We start from the raw sequence: 25,485 nt of genomic DNA, 5'->3' as shown, positions 1-25,485 counted from the left end.
ACCGTTGTACTTAAATGGCGTTGCCCGATATTTTCTAATTTTAGAATATTACCAATGAAAAGTTACGGATTACGCGTATTTCTCTAGCAGTTAGGGTGTCTTTAGTAATATTGTAAGCGAGTCACTAAGGCACTAATTACCTCAATTATTGAGACTCTACTATAATCGTGTGCAATAATTTTGCAGACGCAATTAATGACTTAAGTATCTGTAAAATAAGTAGATAACGCTACAATACATAGTTGTACTTGTTTACTGGGCTAGGGATCTTCCCGTGGCTCGCCTACAGTATGTTTACAAAAATTTTTCAAGTCTAAAACTCCGTTTTGGCTTACAAAAAAGAAAATGAAAAACGAAAATATTATAATTTAAAATGTTTAGTAGATAAAGTTTAACTTCCCCACTGATATACGTTTAACGTAACTCCTTGTCTGATAGTTAACGGAATCAGTTGTGTCCTCTGGGTAACCTTAGTAACAGAGGATCAGATCAAATCTTCATCTAGGCTCTGATTATTTACTTAATTATAGTCATAAATAAACATCTGTGTGTATGATAGCACCGATTATGTAGACTCATTTTCAGTCAACGTTGTGAACGCTTGTCAGCCGTCGGTTGTTTATTTCTCATTACTTAAACTGTAATAACATTGCTGTACACCTTTAAAATATAATATCACCAATGGATTTATTATGGAATTAGGCAAAACAACTGTTATCTGTACCAGATCTTAGAAAATTACACGAAACGGTAATAACAAAGAAGTTGTCGAACCACATAAATTTAAATTAAGGTCAGAGAAAGGCGGTCATTTTACAGTTTAACCGTGCGGAGGCGGCGCGGCGTGGCGCGTTGGCTCTCGAACGTTTAAAGTCGTGTAGACATCAGTCCCCTAATTCGCCCCCTAAAATAATGACTTCCGGGGCTTTCTCGAGCGGATCGGCCGAGTCGCCTCGTGACTGAGCCACCCTACTTCCATCGGCCTTCAGCGGTCTTTGACCCCGCCACGCCGCGCATCTGCTCGACCCACGGCGCGGCGGCCGGGTGAAAGGTACTTTCCTCTCCGGACGAGAGCGGTTCCAGGCTCCGGGCTGCTGCTACCGGATGTCCCGGTGTCCTTGGACCCTACACTGTGCTCTTGGACACGTACGTAATTGGGGTCAACACGGACATTTCAAGGAGTACTCTAACTGGATCCGTGTTCGTCAGGTTATCAGATCTTCGTCACTGTCACACTGTTTTAATGTAAATTATATATAGCCTACATACGCCACGGACAAACTAACAGAGGCGTAACTAGGACTTAGCGTTTGGGGGGATAAATGTGATTGAAGAGCACATCGCACCGGGAGGGGGGAGTATGGAATGCCACTGTATAAACCTAAATTTAAATTAATTAAATAGCGCAAATTCAAAATAAAATTTCCTGATATATAATATATAATTTTTTAATATTTAGGGCTATTTGGGGGGGGGGATTCTATCTCCTTTTTCTCCTTCTTAGTTACACCACTGAAAACTAAAAAAAAAAAAAACTAAAATAGTACGTGATTACGGAATCAATCAGAAACATCCGATTTTGTAGGTTGAAATTTATACAAAGTAAAAATTAAAAGGTTAAATTATGGGAATCTTAAAAGTGATTTTATACATTTTTAACGCTGTATTTTTACTTTGTGTTGTACTACTCGATGTTATCCTTTCCTGCATACATGGAATGTTTATATGTTGCAGAGTGGAAAGCGCGCTGCCATGCCTGCCGTGTCTGCCTGCCCACCACCCGCACCTTCCTCATCGTCCTCTGGAACTCGTCTTCCAAGGACTAACAGTGACCCTGGACAAGCGCCACATCCTGCGGGATGTTTCCGGTGTGGTCAAGCCCGGCCAGCTGCTCGCCGTCATGGGTCCGTCCGGGTGCGGCAAGACCACCCTCCTCAACTGTCTGTCCGGTCGGGTCAAGCTTTCCGCCGGCAACATCCGGCTCAACCGAGAACGGCTCAACAAACGCTGGAAGCGGAGGATCTGCTACGTTCTCCAGCAGGACGTCTTCTTCCCGGACCTCACACTTCGTCAGACCTTAGAAGTGAGTGTTCTAAGTCTTCCTTTCATATCTCACAATGACAGTTTTGACAAGCCTTCGAAACAGTTGCGGACTGAAGCTGGCTGTCCGAGATAGAGGCTCTAAACACAGAGCGCTTTCTTGCTTTCAACAGAACTAGGTTCCATTATTTAATCGTTGCTCTACATCTAAATTACAAGTAAAACTTCTTAAACATTATTTCTAAATCAAACTAAAATAAAAGGCAACTTTCTTTTGTTTCAAATTAACAATAAAATTGATAAAAGTACAATAAACAGTAATTTAATTTATGTCATCATTGGAGAAGAGTGACAAGTTAACTTTCACAGAGAGATGTTTGACCGCATCAGACGAAGCCTGTAAAACAATTCTCTCGAGGACGATAAAGAATATTTGTCCTATGCACGATTTGACCGTCCCCTATGGACAATGAAACTAATGTATGCCTAAATTCTGACTTAATGTCCATTTTAAATAACACTAGTTTATTCCACAACCTTCTTAGTACAAGGATGTTTGTTTTTGTCAACAGAATTGTTGGCAGTTTCTCAACAGTTATAATAGTAAAACATATAACATAGATATACCTAAAAACATTAAAGGTTATAATATTTACATTGCATAACAGTGGGAGAAAGGTATTTTAAAATTTAAATAGTATTGTCGAGCCATTATTATGTAGATGAAATATTAAGTCTGTAGGAATTCTAACCCTGTATTCAATAGAAATTATTATTCAGTAGAAAAAGATGCAACCAGGAAATTGCTCAAAATATTAGAAACTCGTTAAGTATAAAAACTCAATAGTTTTTTCTAACATATTTACAGTTTTGACAATTAATTGAAATTGAATTACTTAGATTATAAAATACTACGAAAGAATTAAAATAAAACGAAATTGTTGTAACAAAGTTAAATAGTAATGTGGTTTTTGTAAAACGGTTTACGGTGTAAAACATCGATTCTCATGCAACCGGAGAGCCGCGCCGTAAAAACAGTGGGTAGGCAATCCAGCTACACGGCCACTACTCCCGTTACTCCAGTGTTTCTCTGTTATATTCTCGTTTATTTTTTAGCGGAATAATGAGTTTTGTTTGATAATGAATTTCGGTTGAATGAACACAATGGACGACCGAACTCTTAATTACATATTTCACTCAGATTACTAATTAAATAATGTACATTTATACTCGTGGTTATTTCACGTTTAAAGATAATAAAGATACGTATTTTCAGTTTCATTAAGTACTACATTTTTTCAAACAAACGTAACAGAAAAAAGATGCATGTATTTATAAATACTAAAATAAACATTCCATAAAGAAATTAAAATAAAATAATACTCTGTGCCATGAGTAACTATTATTTAAACAACATTTCATTGCCTGTTTCGAATAAATTACATGATTTCTGTTGTTTTGAACTTAAAAAATTAATTTAGTTAATAAACATTCCATTCAAGCGTAATATCATTCAATACCACCACATTTATTTTCCAACATACAGTTGAATCCTTTTCTAATAATTTTATTTATTTAGATTTTACATTGCTTGTGTGAGTACAAGATTTTAAAGAAAATCGTTTTTTATTTCACCACCATAAGAACAATTTTAAATTTAAAAAACGTTTTGCTAATGTTTCATCTAAAGATATGATTACCATGCATCCAAGCGCTTTGTAATTTTTCAGTATTGTCATTGCTAATTTGGAAAAGTGCCTTAAACCTTTTCTTGAATTCGTTCATAAAAAATATTCATTAAGTATAGCTTATACATTACAAGGAAAATCTCAGAAAAGTCTTCTTCTACAAAACTTTACAAGCAAAATTGTTGTAAAGTAAAATTGTTGTGCTTCTGCCAGCACACCAGTTTGAAGTTAGGACTGTTTCTATGGAGCAAACCCAAAAGTCATTTTACTACAACCGATTCTTAAAAACTTGAACAAACTGAAGATTATGAGAGTTACATTTTTCAAACAGTACATTACATTATCTTTCCATAGTCTAAACAAAAAGAGGGTTTGCAACACCTACATTATCACTGTTGTTTCATGTTACAGTACGCCGCCCTGCTAAGACTGCCCGACTCCTTGTCACACTCGCAGAAGATGCAGTACGTGGACCACATCATCGACGTGCTAGACCTCAGCTCCTGCCAGCACACCAGTCAGTACTTCCTATTTAACATTCTTTATCTTACGGTGCCATGAAAGTTTTGAAAGATCGTGTGTATCCAATAGGGTACATGATATTGTGAAAGAGTGAAGAAATCTTAAAACAATATTTATTTTTGCTTATACACATGTTTATTTGGGCATAGCTTTCATCTAATTTTCATTAATTAATAATGGTGTACCTATGCTACATTTTATTTTTTATAAAATTTACATACAATAACCAGATCTCTGTCAGTGTATCTGAAATGTAACGGGTTGTACTGGCCCTATGTTATCTTTCCTGCCACAGTCTCTTAATGTGTCACAATTACCTACACAGATTTGTGTCTTTAAATTATTTGAAACACTTGACTGTGTTAAGCTTGACAGAATGTCTATAGAGCATTACCTCTTATTAGTATAAATTATTTATAAATTCCACTTGAGAACGGTTTATAATATAATTTTATTTAATGTTTGCCACAGTTATCGGTGACTACCTGAAACGAGGGCTGTCGGGGGGAGAGAAGAAGAGAGCGAACATTGCCTGTGAACTCCTCACGAACCCTGCCCTCATGCTGTTAGACGTAAGATACAATGTTTTACAACTAGTATATCAGATTCATTGTAAGAAAGAAGAGATAGACACAGTTTTATTGAAAAATCGGGGGATTGACATTTTAACAACGTCTTTATCATCTTGAGCAATGACATAATTCTTGTATTTGGAGGTAGTCTACACTAATATTACGTAGTGATAACAAATATTGTTCTCTATTATTAGTGTTATTTTCAATGATTCAAAACCAAAACTTGTCCTTTTACAGTCTGAACATCTTGTTGCTATAACACTGTTCAATTTCTGATGCTAAAATACTGTTCCGATTATTGAAATTCTTTTCTGAGCCTAAAAGGTATCAAACTGTGGTAGCATGGGTTTTTAATATAAATTGAGTTGCAAGCAACAAATTACTTTGTTCAACTGCATGCTTCTACCTAATGAACTAGCTTTAATTTTTAAATTACATCATAGGTTCTTGTTAGAGTTAAAATTTGGATATCTGTGCAGGAGCCAACGTCAGGGCTGGATTCACATTCGGCGTACAACCTGATGTTGTGTCTTAAACGTTACGCGGAGAAAGAGGGAAAGACTGTGGTGGTGACAGTACACCAGCCATCCTCGCAAATATTCCATATGTTCGACAAACTGCTGCTGCTCTGCAACGGACAGGTGAGTGCCTTAGAGATGCATGTTCCTAAGGTAGGTAGGACTCTATCCGTTTATGTACAAATTGATATTGTGTCTGAAAGGTTACATGGTAAACCAGTGTTAGTACTTCCAAGTTGTAACTAAACTGCAGTACTTGAGCTATTTAAAAGGAATAGATTTAGGTATAAACAAATCTGATCTTTTCGAATTCATTCAACTTCTACATCTGAATATCAGATGGAGTGTCTGACACTGAGCTATTAGACAGCACCTTCGGTTATTTTTATGTTCCTATTATTGAAGTTCTCATTGATATCTTGGAAAACTCTAGTTATGCTTCTCATCACCAACTGGCACAAAAGTATAATGGATACTCACATTCTGGGTGACTGCGTTCGTAGAAGATGGTCTTATCAAACTCAACAATGTACTTTGAGACAAGTCAGCTTTAGTGATTATCTTAATATTTGACATCGTCCATGGCATGCAAAAGATTTTAACAAAAGAACTGACACCGACTAAGTCTCAAACAGATGATCAGGATATGCCACCTTGACTTACAGATGGTTTAGTTCTATTCTCCAGATATTCAGATATAAAATACTTGAAAGATTGGATTGTGATCAGAGTTCGAAAACTTAAAATCATATATTTTATCTTTATATTTAAAACCTTGTTTACTCGAATCATGGAGTCATCATTTTCATTTCTAAAATTTCTTATATTATAACAATAGAAATGATTAACACTCCTTGAAAAAAAAAAAAAAAAAAAAAACTATAAAGTTAGATGAAGTGTAAAAATGTGCAAAGATGAACCCAAATAAAACCTGATAACTTGTGTTCGTGTTCTTATACATTGTTGTGAATATTTCTAGATGTCAGCTGATTTATTGTTTTTTTTTTCAGACTGCCTACTTTGGGGACGGAAACAAAGTTGTAGAGTTTTTCAACAACATAGGACTGACGGTGATGTCACACTACAACCCAGCTGACTTTATACGTAAGTGCCGTTGATTGATAATGCTAAATGAGTACATTTTATGACTCTTTTGTATACAAAGTTGTAGAGTTTTTCAACAACATAGGACTGACGGTGATGTCACACTACAACCCAGCTGACTTTATACGTAAGTGCCGTTGTTTGATAATGCTAAATGAGTACATTTTATGACTCTTTTGTATACAAAGTTGTAGAGTTTTTCAACAACATAGGACTGACGGTGATGTCACACTACAACCCAGCTGACTTTATACGTAAGTGCCGTTGTTTGATAATGCTAAATGAGTACATTTTATGACTCTTTAAAAACAAAGTTTTTGATCAAAAAACTTTGACCTTGATTCAAATTATTGAATTTTCCTGATAAATCCATTAGAAAAGAAGCATCAAAAAGCTGGAGTAATATTAGAATGCTATGGCTTGAAAAAAAATCACAAGATGTATGGAAAATAGTAATAAAATTGACATTAAATACATAAAATGCACATATACAATGATGTTTTTTAATATTTCAGGGTGTAATAAATAAAATTATGCAAATTTGAATTGGAATAATTATTTCTTTAAGTCTACGTCTTTTTGGATCTCCCAACATGTTTGTTTATATGTATACATGATGTCCCAAATTGACTAGTCCAAATTACAGAAAATGATCCTAGTAAAAGTTATTAGTTCCATTTGAAATAATGAACACACCAATTAAAGGGTTTGTACTTTAAAATTATCCTTGTACTTTGTTAATTCTTTGTGTAATTAAAAGTTTACATTAATTTAAGATTACAAAGTTCTTATTATTTGCTACACAATAGTAAAGTATTATTCAATGGTCTTGACTTAGAACTTGTATTCTATCTGAAGAGATTCAGATAACGAAACATTTTATATGATATTCATAAAATTGATATTTTATAAAGAGAGTATCCAAAAAAGAAATTTAGTCTGTGCTAGTGAATAAACTACCTCTGCATCTTCTCTTAAAAAGAGATCACACCAAAAATCAAATATAATGTTATTGTGAATAAAATATACTTCTATTTAGACAAAATCAAATCCCTTTTTTCCATTAATATTCTAAGGACTGCAAAGACATCAGTACATTAATACAATTACTACTACGATAGATTTATCAATATTAATTTGAACCACATATAATCACAGCAAGATGTTCAATGTCTTTTTGCATCTATTCACCTGGGTTAATAAAAGCTTATTCTTAATACCATACAAAAATAAGTACCAGATTTCCAATAGATTTTGCAATGAGCTGTATGTAAGGCAGTGTTATAAGATGAAAAGGAGAAAACAAAATATTAACTTTAACAATATGTATGGTAATCATCTAAGTTTTGCGATCCACACGAAACTTGTTCACATCAAAACATTGCTAATGCAATTCAAATGTAGAAGTACGAGTATTTCAGTCATGTTATGGAGAGCTTTCTTCAGTGAACAGACAGTTGTTTATATTCGTAAAGGGAATTTTATGTTTTCAGATAAAGTGGCATGTGCAATAGCACTGTTTACATCCCTCTGATTCCTAATCTTAAATTATACAAAACGTATATTGTGACACTTTTGTTCTGTTTCTAGTGGAACAAGTTAAAGGCAGTGAGGAGATGAAAGAGAAGATAATCACGGCGTCTCGAGAGATGCGGTTACGGCCCGACTACCCTCCGGAGCTGAAACCTGACTACTTCAACCACTCTATCTGTGATAAATACCTCAACAACTACCACGAAAACCATGTGCACTCTAACGGTAACTACCTTACGCACACAGAATGTTCTTACACGTTTTATTTGTGATCTGTTCAAAATATTTGCTAACAATTTAAACATTTTTAAGGGTGGGTTCAGAATTACACTGGTTGGACTGTTTCTGTTGTTACTATTATAAAAATATAATTTTAGGTCTCGTTCCAATACAAGCAACATTTTTTACAACTTAGGAATTTATTACATGTACATTTTTCTAAGGAAAGGTATTGAGGAAACATTGATTAGTTTACCATTGTTCCATTAAACTAGAAAGAAGAATTCATGACTCAGCCATAATTGTTATTCATTAGCTACAATTTGATTAAAAAGTTAATGGATTTGTAAAAGTCTTACAACAGTTAAAACAAAAATATTATAGTGCAACTTTATTAAAAGAATATCTTCTCTACTATATTAAAAAAATAGTATGCGAGACACTTTAAAAAAGGATTTACAGTAATCTACATTGTCGTAAATGTTAAAATAATGTAAGTAATAATTATACACCAAACCACTACAAAACTACATTCTCTGTGAAATATCACAATAATGTGTCTGTGGTCTAGGACACTTAGTGAGTGGACAATGTCACTGCCAAAGAGAAATGTGGACCAATGCGCAGAACTCGATAGCCCGGCCATCAACGGATGTGTGTGTCGCCATCGGGGAGACAACGGAGTCTCAAGGTCATGTCTACACCACCGTTGCAGGTTAGCTCAATATTCATGCTATTTGTATTAGTAGATTAGAAATATGAGTATATAAAATAGTCCTAACGAATCAATCAGAAGAAGTAGATAGATGTTGTGACATCTGAAATATTATTAATTTATGGTCATGGAATTTAAATGTACTCAATATATATAAAAAACCATTTGAGATACAAACAAATATTGTTTATAACAGTAGGTGAAGTTATGCACAAATTTTCGGTAAGTCCTACCATGAGAACATTTTCAATAGGCTGATTTTGTGTACAAAATTACCTAAATTTCAAATGTAGACACACACACACACAAAATCTATAATCTATATGCACGTCACATAATCTACCTGGACGTGACAGGATAGTCAATAGGTTAGCAGAAGAATTTCTGGTAAATATTAAGATCAGCGACTACCGCTCCGATCGCCGTAAGGTTTTTCGTACTAACACAGGTTAACGTAATTTCACCGAAAAAAAATAGTCCTGATTATCGCTAACACATAAAAACCAGCTTTTCGGCAGTAAAATGTTGGCAATACAAAACACATAAATAACAAGATTTTCGACTATCAAACTTAAAACAATGGCCGACCATGGTCGTTTTGATGAGTTGACAGTAGTCACGTGACAAACAGGAAAGTTTCCGATTGGCCGGGCGGGTCACGTGACCTATAGGACGGCTTCGATTGACCGCCAGACGTAAACAAAGAAACCCACATGGACAAGGAATAATTAGTGAAGTTATTGACATGGCGTGCGATGGTTCTTGTCACACGCTAAAAAGACCTTAGCTTGCCTATTCAAAAATCAGATCACGCGATGCTTGCCCGCTGCGCAGCGCTTCGCGCTGCTTGCTCTTTTAGAAAAAAATTAACTCGAGCTTGCAAAGTCCAAGCCCAGATCACGCCATGACTGCTTACACATACAAAACTCAGACAGAACTAACGCAGGTTTCAGGTATTTGATTGTTGATTTTATTTAATTGTTATTGTTATATTTATATACGTACTATTTTATCTATGACTTATTTCATGTAACTTTATGTTATTAACGAAATAAATTATTTCTGATTCTGATTCTGATTCATTACAGGCAAAAGGTAAGGGGGGCGCGTTTATCACTGATAAGACGAGTTTATACTAGAAGTAGTACCTGGACTACTGCCCTACGAACTAATAAGACAAAAAAAAAACGAATAAATGCAATGTCAGTCAGGTTTTTCAAATTTAATTTTTTCAAAAAATTCTTTTGGGGGGGGAGTAAACGGCTACGGCGATAATCGGGACTACTTTTTTTGGTGAAATTACGTGCCCTACGAACTAATAACACCAAAAAAACGAATAAATGCACTGTCAGTCAGGTTTTTTTAATTTTATTTTTTCCAAAAATTTTTTTTTGAGGGGGGAGTAAATGGCTACGGCGATAATCGGGACTATTTTTTTCGGTGAAATTACGTTAACCTGTGTTAGAATGCAAAAAATTACGGGGATCGGAGCGGTAGTCGCTGAGCTTAAGATTTACCGAATTTCTTTATGAACAAGATTGACTTTAATAAGTTAAAGATATACTTTTTATGATTGCTTATTGTAGAGTTTCCATCTGAGGGAAGTTCTTAGAAAAAGTATACTGTTGTTACCCATAGTGGTTTAAAACCTCAGCTTCCTTAAGAATTATTTTATTTCAATCATGATTTTTCTAAAAGAAAGTGTTGGGAAATTAGAAATAAAAAAGTTTGTGTTATAAATAGTCGAGAATGCAAAAGATTGTTAAGTTGAGAACAACGGATTAACAATTTGATCCTAAATATCTTGTAAATAAGCACTAGATAGTAAAACAGTTTCACATATTATAACATGATGAAATCGTGAAGATGTCATGACAATGACCGTCTTTACTCTGCCCTAACAGTGAAAGAGGAGGAAGGCAAGACGTTGTGGCTGGACAACCAGAGCCACGCATCGTCGTCAGTTAGCAGTTCCGATGAGGATGTCAGCTGGCAGTGGCCCACCTGCTTCTGGACCCAGTTCAAGGTAAAATACCTGGCAGAAGTTAAGGATTCCCTCACTAAGTTGTGAACAGTCTAACTCTGTTTATTGAAAAATCTGTATTGTTACGGATATTGTAAGTCATCAGATAACTCTAACAACCACAAATCTACAATGTGCCAACTCTTCAACAGATAATAAGTTTTTTCTTAAATATTTATATTCATAAAATTTTGTAAATAAAAATGTTTAACTTATAAATTTGAGCGGTTTTCTTGGAGAGTTGGTATTTTACTGATATATGGTATTAGAGTTCAACCGACGAAATTCGTTATATTTCAACAGATTATTTTTTCAATTCATAAAATCCATTGACAGCTGAACTTATAAGGTACATTTTTTAATTGCTATTTATTCTTATTTTTCACTCATTCCTAAAAATAGTAGAGACGTTTTCAATTCAACCTTTGCTGTGTATGTCAAGTGACTACTCTTTAATTACAGCACTACTCATTCAGATGAATCTAATAGGGTATTAGAGTTTGGCCAACGACAAAATCTGTTATATTTCAACTTTTTTTTTACAATACTTAAACTCCATTAAAAGCTGAACATATTAGGCACATTTTTTAATTTGCTATTTATTTTTCTGTTTAATTCACTTCTAAAAATAGTAGAAACGTTCTCAATTCAACCTTTGCTGTGTATGTCAAGTGACTACTCTTTAATTACAGCACTACTGATTCAGATGAATATAATTTAAAATGAAGGAGGCCTCTCCTCTGATAGTCATTTCAATTTTATAAGAATTGTACATGCTTTTCATGTGGAAATGTAGCCAGTAATATTAATTATGGAACTCTTCATTACAAGCTCTTGTGAAAAGACCAGACAGGGTAGATTGCATAAATGTGGTTTTCTGTAATAATCATAAATTACCACAGTGATGATGGAAAAGTGTCACTTTTTGTGTTAGACTCTGGGTTGAAGTTTTCCTTTTAGTATAGTCCTGTTTTAACTTTCCACTCTTACAAAGTTTGAAAAAACCCAAAGGCAACAGATTTTTGTATATCTCTGCACTGATAATTATGGGTAATTTTTGGAAAAGATGTGAGAGGCTTTGAATAATCCTGTTATATTACTGCACTAGTGTTCACCTAAAACCTTTTTGTCCTTGCCTACAGGTATTGAGTCAACGCAACTTCCAAGAAGCTCGGCCCCGGATGCTCTCCACTCTCAACTGGGTGCAGACCGTGGCACTGGGCTTAATGGCAGGTTTACTCTGGTTCCGCCTGGAACGCACAGAAGAGTCTCTTCACGACATCCAGGGCTGGATGTTCTTCTCCACCACCTATTGGATGCTGTTCGCTCACTTCGGTGCTCTCTCCTCATGTGAGTTCCCTCATTTGCTCCTTCATTTTGAGAACTTTAATGAAGGATAGCGATGGTTTACTATTTCGATAAGATTTTCATTTGAGGATTGTAAAAATAATACATCTACAGGTAGTTGTTTTGCTTTGCTGCTCATAATATCATAAACTGAGAGGAAATCTTTATTATTCTTAACATTTCCACTACCACAAGTAGTTATTTTACGCTGACCGATTGTTAATAACTGTAGAATTCTTTATACAAATTTATTTTAATTTTATGTTTATACAGCAAGTATTACTTTTACACACTTTCTAGCATTCCGGTATGTTTATTTTTCCAGAGGGAAATACCGGAACACCATTCTGGTTTGTTCAGCCTCAAACTTGAACACTATAAATATGAATAAGAGATTTGCTGAAGGGAAAATATCCCTGCCAATAGTTGATAGCACAGCTGGTGAAAGGCTTGAGCCATCTAATTTCCCATTCCTTCCTATTTCTGCTTTCATTTCTGAAAAAAGATCTGTGTTTATTATTTGGACGTTTGCTTCTGTTTTCAATTCGTATTTAGATGACAGACTTTTTGCCTGAGAATCGAAAATGAAATGCTATGTCTCATGGTCTGTTACAATTTTAGCCAATTATCTGTCAATGTCATCAGTTATATCACTTATGTGTCCAGATATGTTGACTTCCATTCCTTTTTCTTCAGTGGATAACATATTTGGAACCAGTTAAAATTCTTTATAAATGTTCACATTTTATGATGAAGTCCCATTATGAAATTATAAGTTAAGAGGCTACATCATTGATTGTAATTCCACTGTCCAGGAGCACAGTCCTCTCAAATAATGTGACTACCATTAACTAATGTGATGGAAATAGAGACACTCAGTTCAAAGACACTTGTGTGATCTTATTGAGAATACTTGTGCTATTTGTAACTGACGTTTTTCCATTACGTCTTCTTCATATTCTTGCTTCAGCATCTCAAGTATTAAGTGGTAATTTCTCAGGAAAACACATTGTTTGGCGTTGACACACTAATTTCAAAATATAATGAATAGGTTAAACCAATAGTGGTGTCAATCTCAGAAAGAAACATTTCCCTTCAGTAAACCTCTTGAATATAGGTAAACATTTCTGGAGTGTTTGCTCTACCTCTGGATTTCTTTGTAAAATAATGAAACTTAAATTGTTTGATAACACATGGTACTGGAAAAAATATTACAAAAAATTTTGATAATAAGATTTATTATAAAATCTATGATTGATATTAGTCGTAAATTAAAGAAATAATCAAGGAGTATCTAGTATGCTAATGAGAACTGGTTTCTACACATTCAAAGTCAATTTGATTACTTGCAGGAATCCTACAGCAGAGAATAAGAAAACCAGTTTGACAACTAGCTCTAATTATGTTCCAACTGTTGCGCTTAAACATTTAGATTCTGTTGTTAATAACCAAGTACTTCACGATTTGACAAAAATCAATGGAATTCAACAGAAATGTTTAAAACACCAAAATTTTGATATTTAGCTTGACAAACTGAATCATTTGTAAAGAAAATTAGAATGCTCATCAGATACTATATCATGGTAGCAATAACTTATGTAATATTTACTCTTCCAATTTACTGTATACGGTTTACTGCTTTAAATTATAGCTTTATACTGTACACTAAAACAGTGCAGAATATATTTTGAGAAAAGTCTATTTATGTATTCTAAACATATTGTACTGTGTGACAAAAGTTTACTTTAGTGTACCACTTACTTTTGTAAGTTTTTTCTCAGCATGTAAACAATATTGTTGTTTTAATTCTGTCCTGTTACTTTTTTTTGAAAAAGAACTAAAGCATTAGTTATAGTAATGTAGTTACTCAAGTTTGCTACACCCAAATACAATTACTGTAAACTTAATTAACATCCTTGACCTTCTCTTAATTCTTTTTAAAATCACAGGTTACTTTCTTAAACAAAAATAACAAATTTAATGTTCACAGTTTTAATGTACTGTATAGGTATGTCATGCTTTTCTTTCTAAAGACTTTCGATGTCAACATATGCTTCAAAGGACTACTTATAACCATAACTGACTTGTATCGTATTGTTGCCAGTCCCACCGGAGCGAGAGGTGATAAACAAGGAACGCCAGTCCGGAGCATACCGTCTGTCCGCCTACTACCTAGCTAAGATGGTGGGGGAACTGCCCCTGACCATCACCCTGCCTGCAGTTTATCACATTATCTCTTACCCTATGCTGGGCTTCCAGAGTCTTGAAGTCTTCCTCACCCTCCTTGGGTTCTTGCTGCTCAATACCATTGTTGCACAGGTAAAGTTGCTGTTGACTGTTTATGGCATTAATTGAAAAGTGGAGTTTAATTCTTGAATAAAGAGAAAATCATACTCTTTTACAATCACTGAACAGGGAATGTAAAACCCAAGTTTACAATGGAATCTAGAATCTGTGAAAACTTTAGTGGCATCACGTTAAAGATTTATATTTAGTGTTAAATTTTTCGTTAAGCAAGAGACAATTTTACTTCATTGAATATATTCAAATTTTTCATTTTATTTCAAATGTAAAACGGTATTGGATTGTTCTTTATCTTTGTCTTTTATTTTAACTCTGAATACAGACAAGCTGCATACAAAACATATAATTTTCATAAATCATTAAATACTATAAATGAATAATTAGAGATGTTGCATTGGAACAATTATTATTAACTAACGTAATGCATCCAATATTGTCGACGTTTGATTTGACATTGATCAAGCTTACAAAACATTTCATGGCCTAATTTTATAGCGAGTAAATAAGAAAGTCAACAAAACACTTCTAGTTGTAAGTGAACCGAAGTTTTACATTTCCATTTCAATGTCATGTCAGAGTGGTATGAATTTCAGACATCAATTTCAAGAGATTAACTGTTTAAATTAAAATCATCTTGAAGACTGAACAATCTGAGAATTGGTAAAGACCCAAATGATATTTTGCTTTTGAAATTGAACACTGAATAGCAAAATTGAATAACAAAAAAAACTGTAATGAGTTAAATAAAATTATGAATGTCTACAGATATTTCATGATGCTTTAGGCTTTACAGATAATGTTTTGTATTCCAGAGTGTCGGTTTCTTTGTCGGAGCATGCTGTATGGACATGCAGGTGTCGATAACAATCAGTGCCCTCTACACTCTGGCCACTCAGCTGTTCGGAGGTTACCTGGCCACCAACATTCCACCCTGGCTCAAGTGGATGCGATACCTCAGCATGGTGCACTACGCCTACCAGAACATGCAGATCGTAGAGTTCAGCGATGGAGAAGGCATACTGTGAGTAGTGCTGTGTGTAATTTGAAAATTTAAGTTTCATGGCAACTTAGATTGGAACATAGGTTAATTGGATTTATGATCGTTGATTATCTTTTTGTGTAAAGATTATAAATTTTCCAACACAAGAAGAGGGAATATTTATAAAATGTTATATTACAGTTTTTATTAACAAAACTTATGTAAAACATCTATAGCTTTGTAAAATTCATGTTATTCTGTGAAATCTTTTACCATCAATAATACATTTTAAATAGCAACTTCCAAGTTTGCTTGGTAGGATTCTATGCTAGTGTGCAAGGGGTAACACCTTGCACCTAACATGAACAATCTTGTAAAAAATCGATTAAACTTCTTTTATCAATCATATTTTCCTAATATTGCTGGCATGAAATCTTCTCTTGAGCAAAATTTAATCTAAAACATTTTTAATAATATGTCCACTCAAAACTCTTATGATCCTTACTTTATTCAAGTAATTTTGTAACTTCTTGCCATTATACACTTTTATCTCAGAATGTTTTCATGAGGTAGAACCATGTATAGGTGTAGTAATTTAAAGATGATTGATTTCAGGATGAATAAAAATTAATTACTGACAGAAAAACAAAATACAAATTTCTAAAATGAACTCCTGAACACATTTTTATGTTAACAATCAAAATTCTCTTTTAGGAAGATCCGTTAATTTCTGCTGAGCACTCACAAAGTTTATTGTAGAAACCCCTCATATTACTTTGGATATATATTCAAACAATCACTGTTGTTTTAAATTAAAGCTAAGAATAAGTGATATATTAGAATATATAACCAATCAATATACGTGTGTTGCGCAGATGTGCACAGCAGTCCAAGTTCGATGTGTGCGAAGAGACCGAGCACATTCCTGTCTCAGCCATTCTAGAGACTCAGGGTGTCAGTCTGCCATTGTGGGCCAACACTCTGGTGCTTCTGGGCTTCCTATTGGTGTTCCGCCTACTGGGGTACGTCGTGCTCCGCTATTTCCGCCGGCCCAAGTGAGCGAAGTCACGTCACATCCAGTTGCCTGCGGGGCTTTAGATCAGTTCAGTGTTCATTCGGAGATACTCAGGAACGTTGAAAAAGTTATTGTTTTATTTTCATATATGTGTATTATTTTATGATATTCATAAACTTGACTATACTTTACTATTTTATATGTTCAGACCATTAGGCTAATCTAAATAACTTTACACTGCCAGAATACATCACACTATAGCGGTGTTCTCGTTATACTGTGGAATAAAAGTTTCGTCGATGTTGTAGAAATCTATGAATAAAAATGTACAATGATTTATTAGAAGTAATTTTAGTGAAATGTATTGTAACGCTAAAAGTCTGAAACTGTTCATCGGATGATACATAAGTTTTACTGAAATTTGTTAAATCCATCCATAAGTTAAAAGGTGGACTTTATTGATTGTATTTGCTTACATGTATAATTTTAAAATGTTAAAGAACAATAATATTTTATAATTTTATTGTGTAATGTTAAACGGGAAGTGAGTTGTATAGAGCGAAGCAGAACGCAGTGATGAGTCCCTTCTGATGACGTTGGCTGTGTTTTGTACAGACTACAGGGACTCGAGGCGTTCCGTGTTCCAGCATTCCTCCGAGTAACAACCGTCGGTCGATCCCACCATAGAGTGTCCCAGGCACAAATATCTATAAGTCTTACAATAATAAAATGTATTCCTAATGTATATTAATGCAATGTTCATATTATACAAATACCACTACATAACTTATCACTCATTAGGTTAATGATGCTTTTGTGATGCTGATGTATATAATATCGTTCGTTACATGGTGCCCCCTCGGGCCTCAAATGTGATTGTAGAATTAGATGACTGTTTTGTGTTTTGTTATTCGACCGTAACTGATTCGTCTACTGTATATTTTCATATCCTTGTACAAAACTTTTTAAGGGTGGAAAGGCCGGCTACATTCGGCCATTTCCTCATTTTATTTTTAAACTTAGAGTTTGTAATTTATTTTCTAGTATATACTTGCTGTGTGTATGTTTTTTATGACGCGAAGAGTGGACTCTGTAAAGATAGGTCATAGCATTCCCCTCCTCGACCGTACACCCGTACTGTACCTAGTCCAATCGAGAAGCATTTTCGCTGACATGAGCTATTTATATTTAATAAATTGTTATTGCGATTCGTATATATGTTTCTTTATTTCCTTTTCCTCTTCTCTGTCCAAATATGAAAAAAACTGGGTCCTAGAATACAATGAAATTGCAAGTATTTTTGTGTTAAAAGCTATATGAAATACTAGCACTTATGTATTGTACTGTGGTCAGTTTACAAACCGAAGGCATTTTGTCTAATAAATATGGATTGCAAATAGTTCAACCCTGTCACTCATCATGTCACAACAACGTTCATAGGAATTTACTTATGGGTGGAACAAACCGAGGATTAAGAGCATATGCATATGTATACCATAAAAATAAAATAAAGTAAAAAATATACCTGGAATATATATAGATTTGTGTATTATCATATTTTTATATTATGAAGGTTTCATAGAAACAGCCTATAATAATCACCCGTATGATAGTTTCTGGAAGATCTTTTTGGATTTTCTCCGATTATGATCCCCAAAACACAAAACCACCATAATCTGAAACTGATATATATGGATTTATGCAACATAATTCAAGCTTTTAAACACAATAACTCAATTTTTTTTTATAAATCCAGGATAAATTTGGTGCAGAGACATGATTTGCACATAGCTTAGGTGGGTTTGTTACTGAATCTTAACCAGCAAAAAATTTCAAGACAGCAACCATTCAATGCATGTTTTTTTACAAAAAATACAACTTGACTATTTTTATTATATACCAAAAATGACAATTTTGTCAAGATAATAATTAAAAGAATCTTTTATACTTGCACATTGTTTAATATCTCTTAACGTTTCAAAATGGTGGTTATTCAAACCTTGGTAAAAGCATAGTTATAGCTCAGTTACAAAGTTATTATAGAGTAAAACTAAACAGTATTCTAGAACTCCCAGGTCATATACAATACTGTTTGTTCTTTTGTATTTTTTATATAGTAAATATAAAGGTTTTACAGAGAATGGCCATTTGTTTTAAATAGTAAACAACGGAATAGAATACATTAATAATGGAAATAATAGTAACACTATCACCATAAATTCCAGACAATTAAAACTAAGCTTGATACTAACACAGTACTTAAGCATTGTGTGCATAGACTACTGGATAATCTGGACCAATGAAAGAATTCAAGATGTTGGCCTTTCACAGTTTTACAAAATCTCTTACATTTCATAACATAAATCAAAACATAATTGTCAAGCAATTTCAAACAAATTTTAATTTTACTAATTTTTTTATAACTCTTAAAGTTTCATGATAGAAGCCGTTCATAAGTTTTAGAAGTATGTGTGTTGGTATAAAATCTCTGCATTTTGGAGTGTATGATGCTGTATCATCTTTTAATAGTGGATATATAACTCAAGTGTATGGCTTTTTAAAAGTTGGAAAAAACATAATCACCAGCATGAAGAAAATGGATGAATGCTGAATTCAGGATTCCAAATCAAATTTGTCAGACATGAAAAAACTAGAAAGACAAGAAAATGCAATTTATGAGGAAGTTAGAGGACACTGAAGAAGACCCTGATGACCTGTTTTGGCTTGTACTGTAACAAAGGTACTATTAGCACAAGTTTTACATTAACTTTTGTGCATTTATTTCTTTCATCTATGTTTTCATAATTTGGTACCTATACAGTTTTCTCAGGAACTATTGCATATAATTGAAACAAAGTTTTACCACGTATTCCCCACAACATGATGCATACTTTAACAAAATAAATAAATTAAATAAATATATGTTTATTGCCATCTTACAAAATTGCATCAGCAAAGTCAAATATACACCTAAGTGGTATAGTCTGGAGGCAATATTATTAATCCAACATATAAACATTTTTACCAAAAGTTGCCAAGAATTTCTCTCTTCCACCTATCTTCATACATAATAAATAATACAATTTCATAAGGAAAACATAAGGAAACAACAAAATTACTATTATTTTTCATTTAAAAAATAGTAAGTCTAATTTTTTTTAGATAAAATTATACAAAATTGGAAATAAATAAAATATTTATATATTTTATACTTTTAAAATCCACGTGTTTAAGTGTAATACTATAGAATACATTACAAAAATGTTGTTCAAATATCTCTGATTGTGCACAAAGTACACAAAATTTACATGGAGTAAATACAACCCTCGTAGTCCCCTTAAGTAACCAAAAATAAATAAAACTAAGAGTAAATAGAAAAAGTTCAAAATGTTGTGTACCATGAAAAATTAAAATAAAAAAATTAAGGCTTGAAAAAAAAAACTTTTCAATAAGATATCAAAGGAATAAACTCACAAGAAATAGTCTCATTTAAATGAATATTTTTTTCTATAGATGGTTCTCTCATTATACTTACAGTACAAATTCAAAATTACACTTCTAATTCACATCTATGGTTCTGTCTCCTGTATATGCGAATAAAGTATAATGTACTGCTTATAATTTACTGCCAAAATATCTAATGATACCTTTATAGCTGAGAATATGAACAAATCTTTTGCAGAAACAGCAGAAGAAACACTGAACACAAACAGGACAGGCCTACACTGTGCTGCAGCCCCTATTCCAAATAGCTCCATCGAACAATTCTCAGCAACTTTACAATTTTCCCCAACCACTGAAAAAGAAGTCATAGATGTCATAAACTCTCTTAAATCCAAACTATCATGTGGTTTAGATGAGGTCCCATCCAAAGCTATCAAGTTTTGTGCTAAGCAACTAGCTGCCCCGAGCAGCGGTGATGAACAAGTCATTTGAACATGGACACTTTCCCTCATTACTAAAACTATCCAAAATTTATCCCAAACATAAGAAAGGAAGTAATACAAAAATTGAAAATTACCGACCAATTTCCCTTCTATCCTCATTTTCGAAAATAATATAAAAAATTGCAATAAGAAGAATGATTGAACATCTTGAAAAACAAGACCTGTACGGCTTCATGAAAGGAAGGTCCACAGTTAGTGCATTTGTAAGCCTAATTGAGTTAATCACAGATAAACTAGAAGACAACAAATTTGTAGCTGCCGTCTTTGTTGACTACAGCAAGGCATTTGACTGCCTCAGACATGATCAAATTTTGATTAAGCTGGAAACTCTGGGCATCAGAGGGAAATCAGGGGACTGGATAGCAAGCTATCTTGAAGGGCGCAAACAGATTGTAGAAATAAAAAATACAGCCAATGGAAAAAAACCTTCAGATCCAGTGCTCGACCATCATCAAGAGGAGTGCCACAGGGCTCAGTCCTGGGACCCTTTCTCTTTGTCCTATTTACAAATGACTTCCTATCTTTCATAAATGATACCAATGCAGAGACAATAATGTATGCAGATGACACCACACTCATACACCATACAAAAACCCCACAAGACCTTCAGTCAGAAATAATCTCATCAACAAATAAAACTCTTCAGTATTGTCTCCAAAATGACCTGGCAATAAACCCACAGAAAACAATCTGCATCAACTTTAGTTGACAACATGATGAGATCCCAGAAATTCCTGATCTTAGGGTTTAAAGTGAAACCAAACTACTGGGAATCGCTATATAATCAGATCTATCCTGGACCAACCACACTAATAACCTAAGTAAGAAGATAGGGTCAGGCATTTTTGTGGTGAGAAGACCGATGTGGGTTGGAGGGCTGGATATGGCAAAAACAGCCTACTATGCACTTGTGGAATCTCACATTAGATATGGATTGTCAGTATGGGGCGGTACAACCAAGCAAAACTTGGACAGAATTTTAATCCTGCAAAAGAAAGCCATCAGAATACTTGCACATCTCACACCAACAGAGAGTTTCAAAGAATCTTTCAAAACTTTGGGAATCCTAACAGTGGTCTGTCTATACATACACACTGTGATTATCTACACATACCAACAGGATTACAACCGAGGAGAAAATGTTCACAGTTATAATACAAGACGAGCCAAAGACTACATCCTTCCAATTCACCACTCCACACAAGACAGCAAGAAGCCATCATACAGAAGTCAGAAGTCAGAATATTCTTTATTACAATTTCTTTAAGAAATGCAATGGTGTCAAAACAATACTGTATACAATATATGAGCAAATACATAAAATTGTAATACAATACATAACATCAAGTCCAGGTCGTTTGATAAAATTCATCCATGGAATAGATTGGATTGTCCAACAAGAGGTTCTTCAGTCTGTTCTTTAGTGTTGCACCAGTTTCCTGTCTGAAGTCTTGTGGTAGGTGGTTGAGGATTTTCATACCGGCATATATTGGTTTTCTTGCATATAGAGAAGTTCGATGAGCTGGGAGGTTGAAACGGGTTGCATGTCTTGTATTATAGTTGTGAAGGGTTGATCCTTGAGCTGGTTGTTTGATTGATGCATAATGTGCCACCTCACAAATGTACATTGCATACACAGTCAAGATTTTAAGACTTTTAAAATGTTCTCGGCAGCTCTCCATAGGTTGTAGGCCTAGTATAGTTCTTAATGCTCTCTTTTGTAATAGTAGTATCCTGTTCATATTGGTCTTGGTAGTACCACCCCATGCGGCTATGCCATACATTATGTGAGTTTCACAGAAAGCATGGTAAATGATTTTTGCTATTTCTGGAGTGCCAATTTGCGTCATTCTTCGAATTAAAAATATGCCAGTGTTCAACTTCCTGCATACACTGTCAATGTGGGCTGTCCAGGTAAAGGAACTGTCGATGGTAATGCCCAGGAAGCATGCGGTCTCTTCCACTTCCACCTCAGGTAATGCTGGTTCCTCCCTTCCTCTTCTACCAAACATGATTTGCTTTGTTTTTTGTGTGTTTATAACTAGGTCATTTTCGTGGCAGTATTGAGTGGCTAGGTTTGTAGCAATAAATGCGCTTATCTGAAGTGATTCAATACTTTCTTTGCCCAGCACAAGGGTGGTATCATCAGCGTACATTATTGGGGTACAGCTGTCTCTTAGATATGCTGGTAGGTCATTTGTGGTAAGGATGAAGAGAGCAGGGCCCAGAACAGAACGTTGGGGTACCCCTCTTGTTATTGGTAGAGGTGTTGAAAGAACTTTTTTGGTAGTACTCTTTTCTTGACACAGAAGCTCCACAAGCTGATGTCTATCAGCCAGATAGTTATGCACCCATTCTGCTGCTTTTGCCACAATACCAAGGGATTGTAACTTGGTGAGGATCAGGTCATGGCTGAGGCAATCAAAGGCCTTGCTATAATCTAGCATAATACCTGCTGCTATTCTGCCAGCTTCTATGTGGTCAACAGTCTCCTCAAGCAGACTTATTAAGGCCGTTGTTGTGGACTTATGTTTCCTAAAGCCATGTTGGTTAGGTGTCATCAACTCATTTTCGTTGCAGTGATCCAATAATCTTTTGAGGGCTATCTTCTCGAAGAGTTTGGAAATTGTTGAAATTACTGATATTGGTCTGTAATTATTGACTTCCAGTTTATTTCCACCCTTATGTTTTGGATAAACTTTGGATTTTTTCAGCTGTTGGGGAAAAATTCCTTGTTGAAAAGATCTGTTAATTAAGTATGACAGAGGTTCAGATAGCTCCTCACAACAAAATTTCAATATCTTTGAGGATATTTCATCCAGACCAGCTGAATGAGTCGATTTCAGGGATTTTATTACATTTCGCACCTCTTCTACTGACGTGGGATGAAATACTTCAAGTTTACTGTTTGTAACAGGTACTAATCTAGATAATACTGGTCTTGTATGGTTTTTGGTTTGTTTTCTTAAAGTGTTATCTGCTATATTAGTGAAGTATTCATTCAGGAAGTCTGCAATTTTCTGAGGGTCATCAAGTTTTTTGTTATCAACAAGTAGTTCTAATTTTGAGTTATTGTCATTCTTCCCTGTCTTTTCGTCATTTATAACCTTCCATGTTGCTTTGGACTTGTCATGAGCTTGGTTGATGTAAGTCACTATGTGTTGCCTCTTCATGTCTCTCAGTTTAAAATCGTATGCTTTTTTCTTGATTGTCATGTTGGTTTTGTCTGTTACAGAGCCTGTTAGTTCAAATTTGTGCTGAGCCTCCAAAAAGTCCCTTTTAAGCCTTAGTGCTTCGTCATTTAAATAGTATTTTGGCTTGGCTTTTTTTCGAGATCTAATTTTCTTTTTAGGACATGCCATATCCAAGATAACATTCAGAGTCTTAGAAAAAGTATCATAAGCATCTTGTAGGTGGTGTGCATTCCTGACATTGTCCCAGTTTTGCCCTTGTAAGAGAGATTTTAGCACTGCCATATTGTCATCATTGAACCTGCGTCTTGTAACAGAAACTGTTGGTTTTTCTTTTGTAGGGATGTTTAGGGTACACAGCTGAGCTCTGTGGTCAGAGAGTCCAGTTTGTAGTACTTCCACTTGTACAACAAGTTCCGAGCTATTTGTGCACACCCAATCAATAGAGGACTGTGTGGAGCTGGTAATCCTAGTAGCTTGCAGGGGTAGTCTTGTGGTATTAAAACTTAATAGCATGTCATTAATTAGTTTGTTATCAGAGGTTTCCTTAAGCATATCAACATTTACGTCACCCATTATGATGAGAAATTTACTGTATGCTTTGGTGTCCGCTAAAAGTCTTGACATAATATTTTGAAAATCTTCAAGCTGTCCACTTGGAGACCTGTATGTGCCTAATATGTATAACTGCAGGTTGTTTACAGTTAAACGACACAGTTCTATCTCGCAAATTAATCTTCACAAAAAGATGTTGTGTCTATGTGTTCTGTCATGACTTCTAGGGCACTTTTGATGTAAATTGCTACACCTCCTTTAGCATGGGTTTTCCTACAGAAGGCAGATAATAAAGTATAGTTTTGTAGCTTTATGTTTCTGAGCTCTTCTTCTTTTAGACCATGTTCGGTAAGTATGACAACACTAGGTGTAAGGACCTCAAGGTGGTGAGTTAGTCTTTCGATTTTGTTACGAAGACCATCGATATTTTGGTGAAGTACTGACATACTGTAGTTGTTGTTTTTATGAGAAGTGCTTCTGGTTTGACTTTTATTCAATTTTTGAATTTGCTTTCTTTTACTTGTCTTTGTTCTAAAAAATGGACTGTGTTTTGGTCTTGTAAAGCACCTGTAGGGGATGGGGGCATCTGTGACTGATTTTCGGTTGAAACGGACTGAGACTTATCGTTGGACTGTGATAGGTCATCACAAGCTCCAGTATAGCCATAGTGTTTCTTCATGTGCTCCATGTAGAATGTAATGTATTTTAGGAAGAATTCCTCATAATCTTCATCACTTTTCTTTAATTTTGAGTTTAGTGGTGGGGAGTTATTTAGCTTCATTTTTACGTCCAAGTTGGCAGGTTTTTGAAGTCCCAAAGTATTTGATTTACTGCCAGCTTTTGCCACTTGAAGGGAGACACTAAACATATTTGCTTTCTTGCCTTCGATTGCTTGGAGAACATATGCTCTTGCTTGAGTATTTAAATTGTTATTTTGTACCGAAGACTTGGCTCTCCATGTCCTTGTCCGTCCTGGCAGTTTTTGTTTGCAGGTTTGGTCAATTCCTGAGGTCAGGTGTGGGCTGCATTCAGTCAAAGTTTTTTTCAGTTTTTCTTGGCAGGTTTGGCTGGTTGCTGAAGTCAAGTGTGGGTTACATTCTGTTAAAACATTCTTCAGTTTTTGATGGCAGGTTTGGCTGGCTCCTGAAGTCAAGTGTGGGTTACAGTCTGTCAAGGGGCTCTTCAGTTTTTGTTGGCAGGTTTGGCTGGC

At 34.7% G+C, this 25,485-nt stretch overlaps 1 protein-coding gene across 1 annotated transcript in view; it reads left to right on the top strand.

Moving 5' to 3' along the window:
* The window catches only part of LOC124363039 (ABC transporter G family member 21), a 169,185-nt gene extending 151,389 nt beyond the window's left edge, over positions 1-17,796 (top strand). Inside the window, exons 2-13 of the mRNA XM_046818102.1 lie at positions 1,735-2,083; positions 4,140-4,245; positions 4,722-4,822; positions 5,305-5,466; positions 6,354-6,447; positions 8,038-8,205; positions 8,771-8,914; positions 10,819-10,940; positions 12,080-12,287; positions 14,389-14,603; positions 15,401-15,609; positions 16,443-17,796. Of these exons, the coding sequence (XP_046674058.1) occupies positions 1,735-2,083; positions 4,140-4,245; positions 4,722-4,822; positions 5,305-5,466; positions 6,354-6,447; positions 8,038-8,205; positions 8,771-8,914; positions 10,819-10,940; positions 12,080-12,287; positions 14,389-14,603; positions 15,401-15,609; positions 16,443-16,626 (2,062 nt within the window). The 3' untranslated portion in view covers positions 16,627-17,796. The remainder of the gene's footprint in view (positions 1-1,734; positions 2,084-4,139; positions 4,246-4,721; positions 4,823-5,304; positions 5,467-6,353; positions 6,448-8,037; positions 8,206-8,770; positions 8,915-10,818; positions 10,941-12,079; positions 12,288-14,388; positions 14,604-15,400; positions 15,610-16,442) is intronic.
* The last annotated feature ends 7,689 nt before the right edge of the window (positions 17,797-25,485 follow it).

Source organism: Homalodisca vitripennis, chromosome 5 (assembly GCF_021130785.1).
Source record: "Homalodisca vitripennis isolate AUS2020 chromosome 5, UT_GWSS_2.1, whole genome shotgun sequence".
Lineage (NCBI taxonomy): Eukaryota > Metazoa > Arthropoda > Insecta > Hemiptera > Cicadellidae > Homalodisca > Homalodisca vitripennis.
Note: the sequence above shows the minus strand (reverse complement) of the source record. Positions and strands in the feature narration are given on the sequence as shown.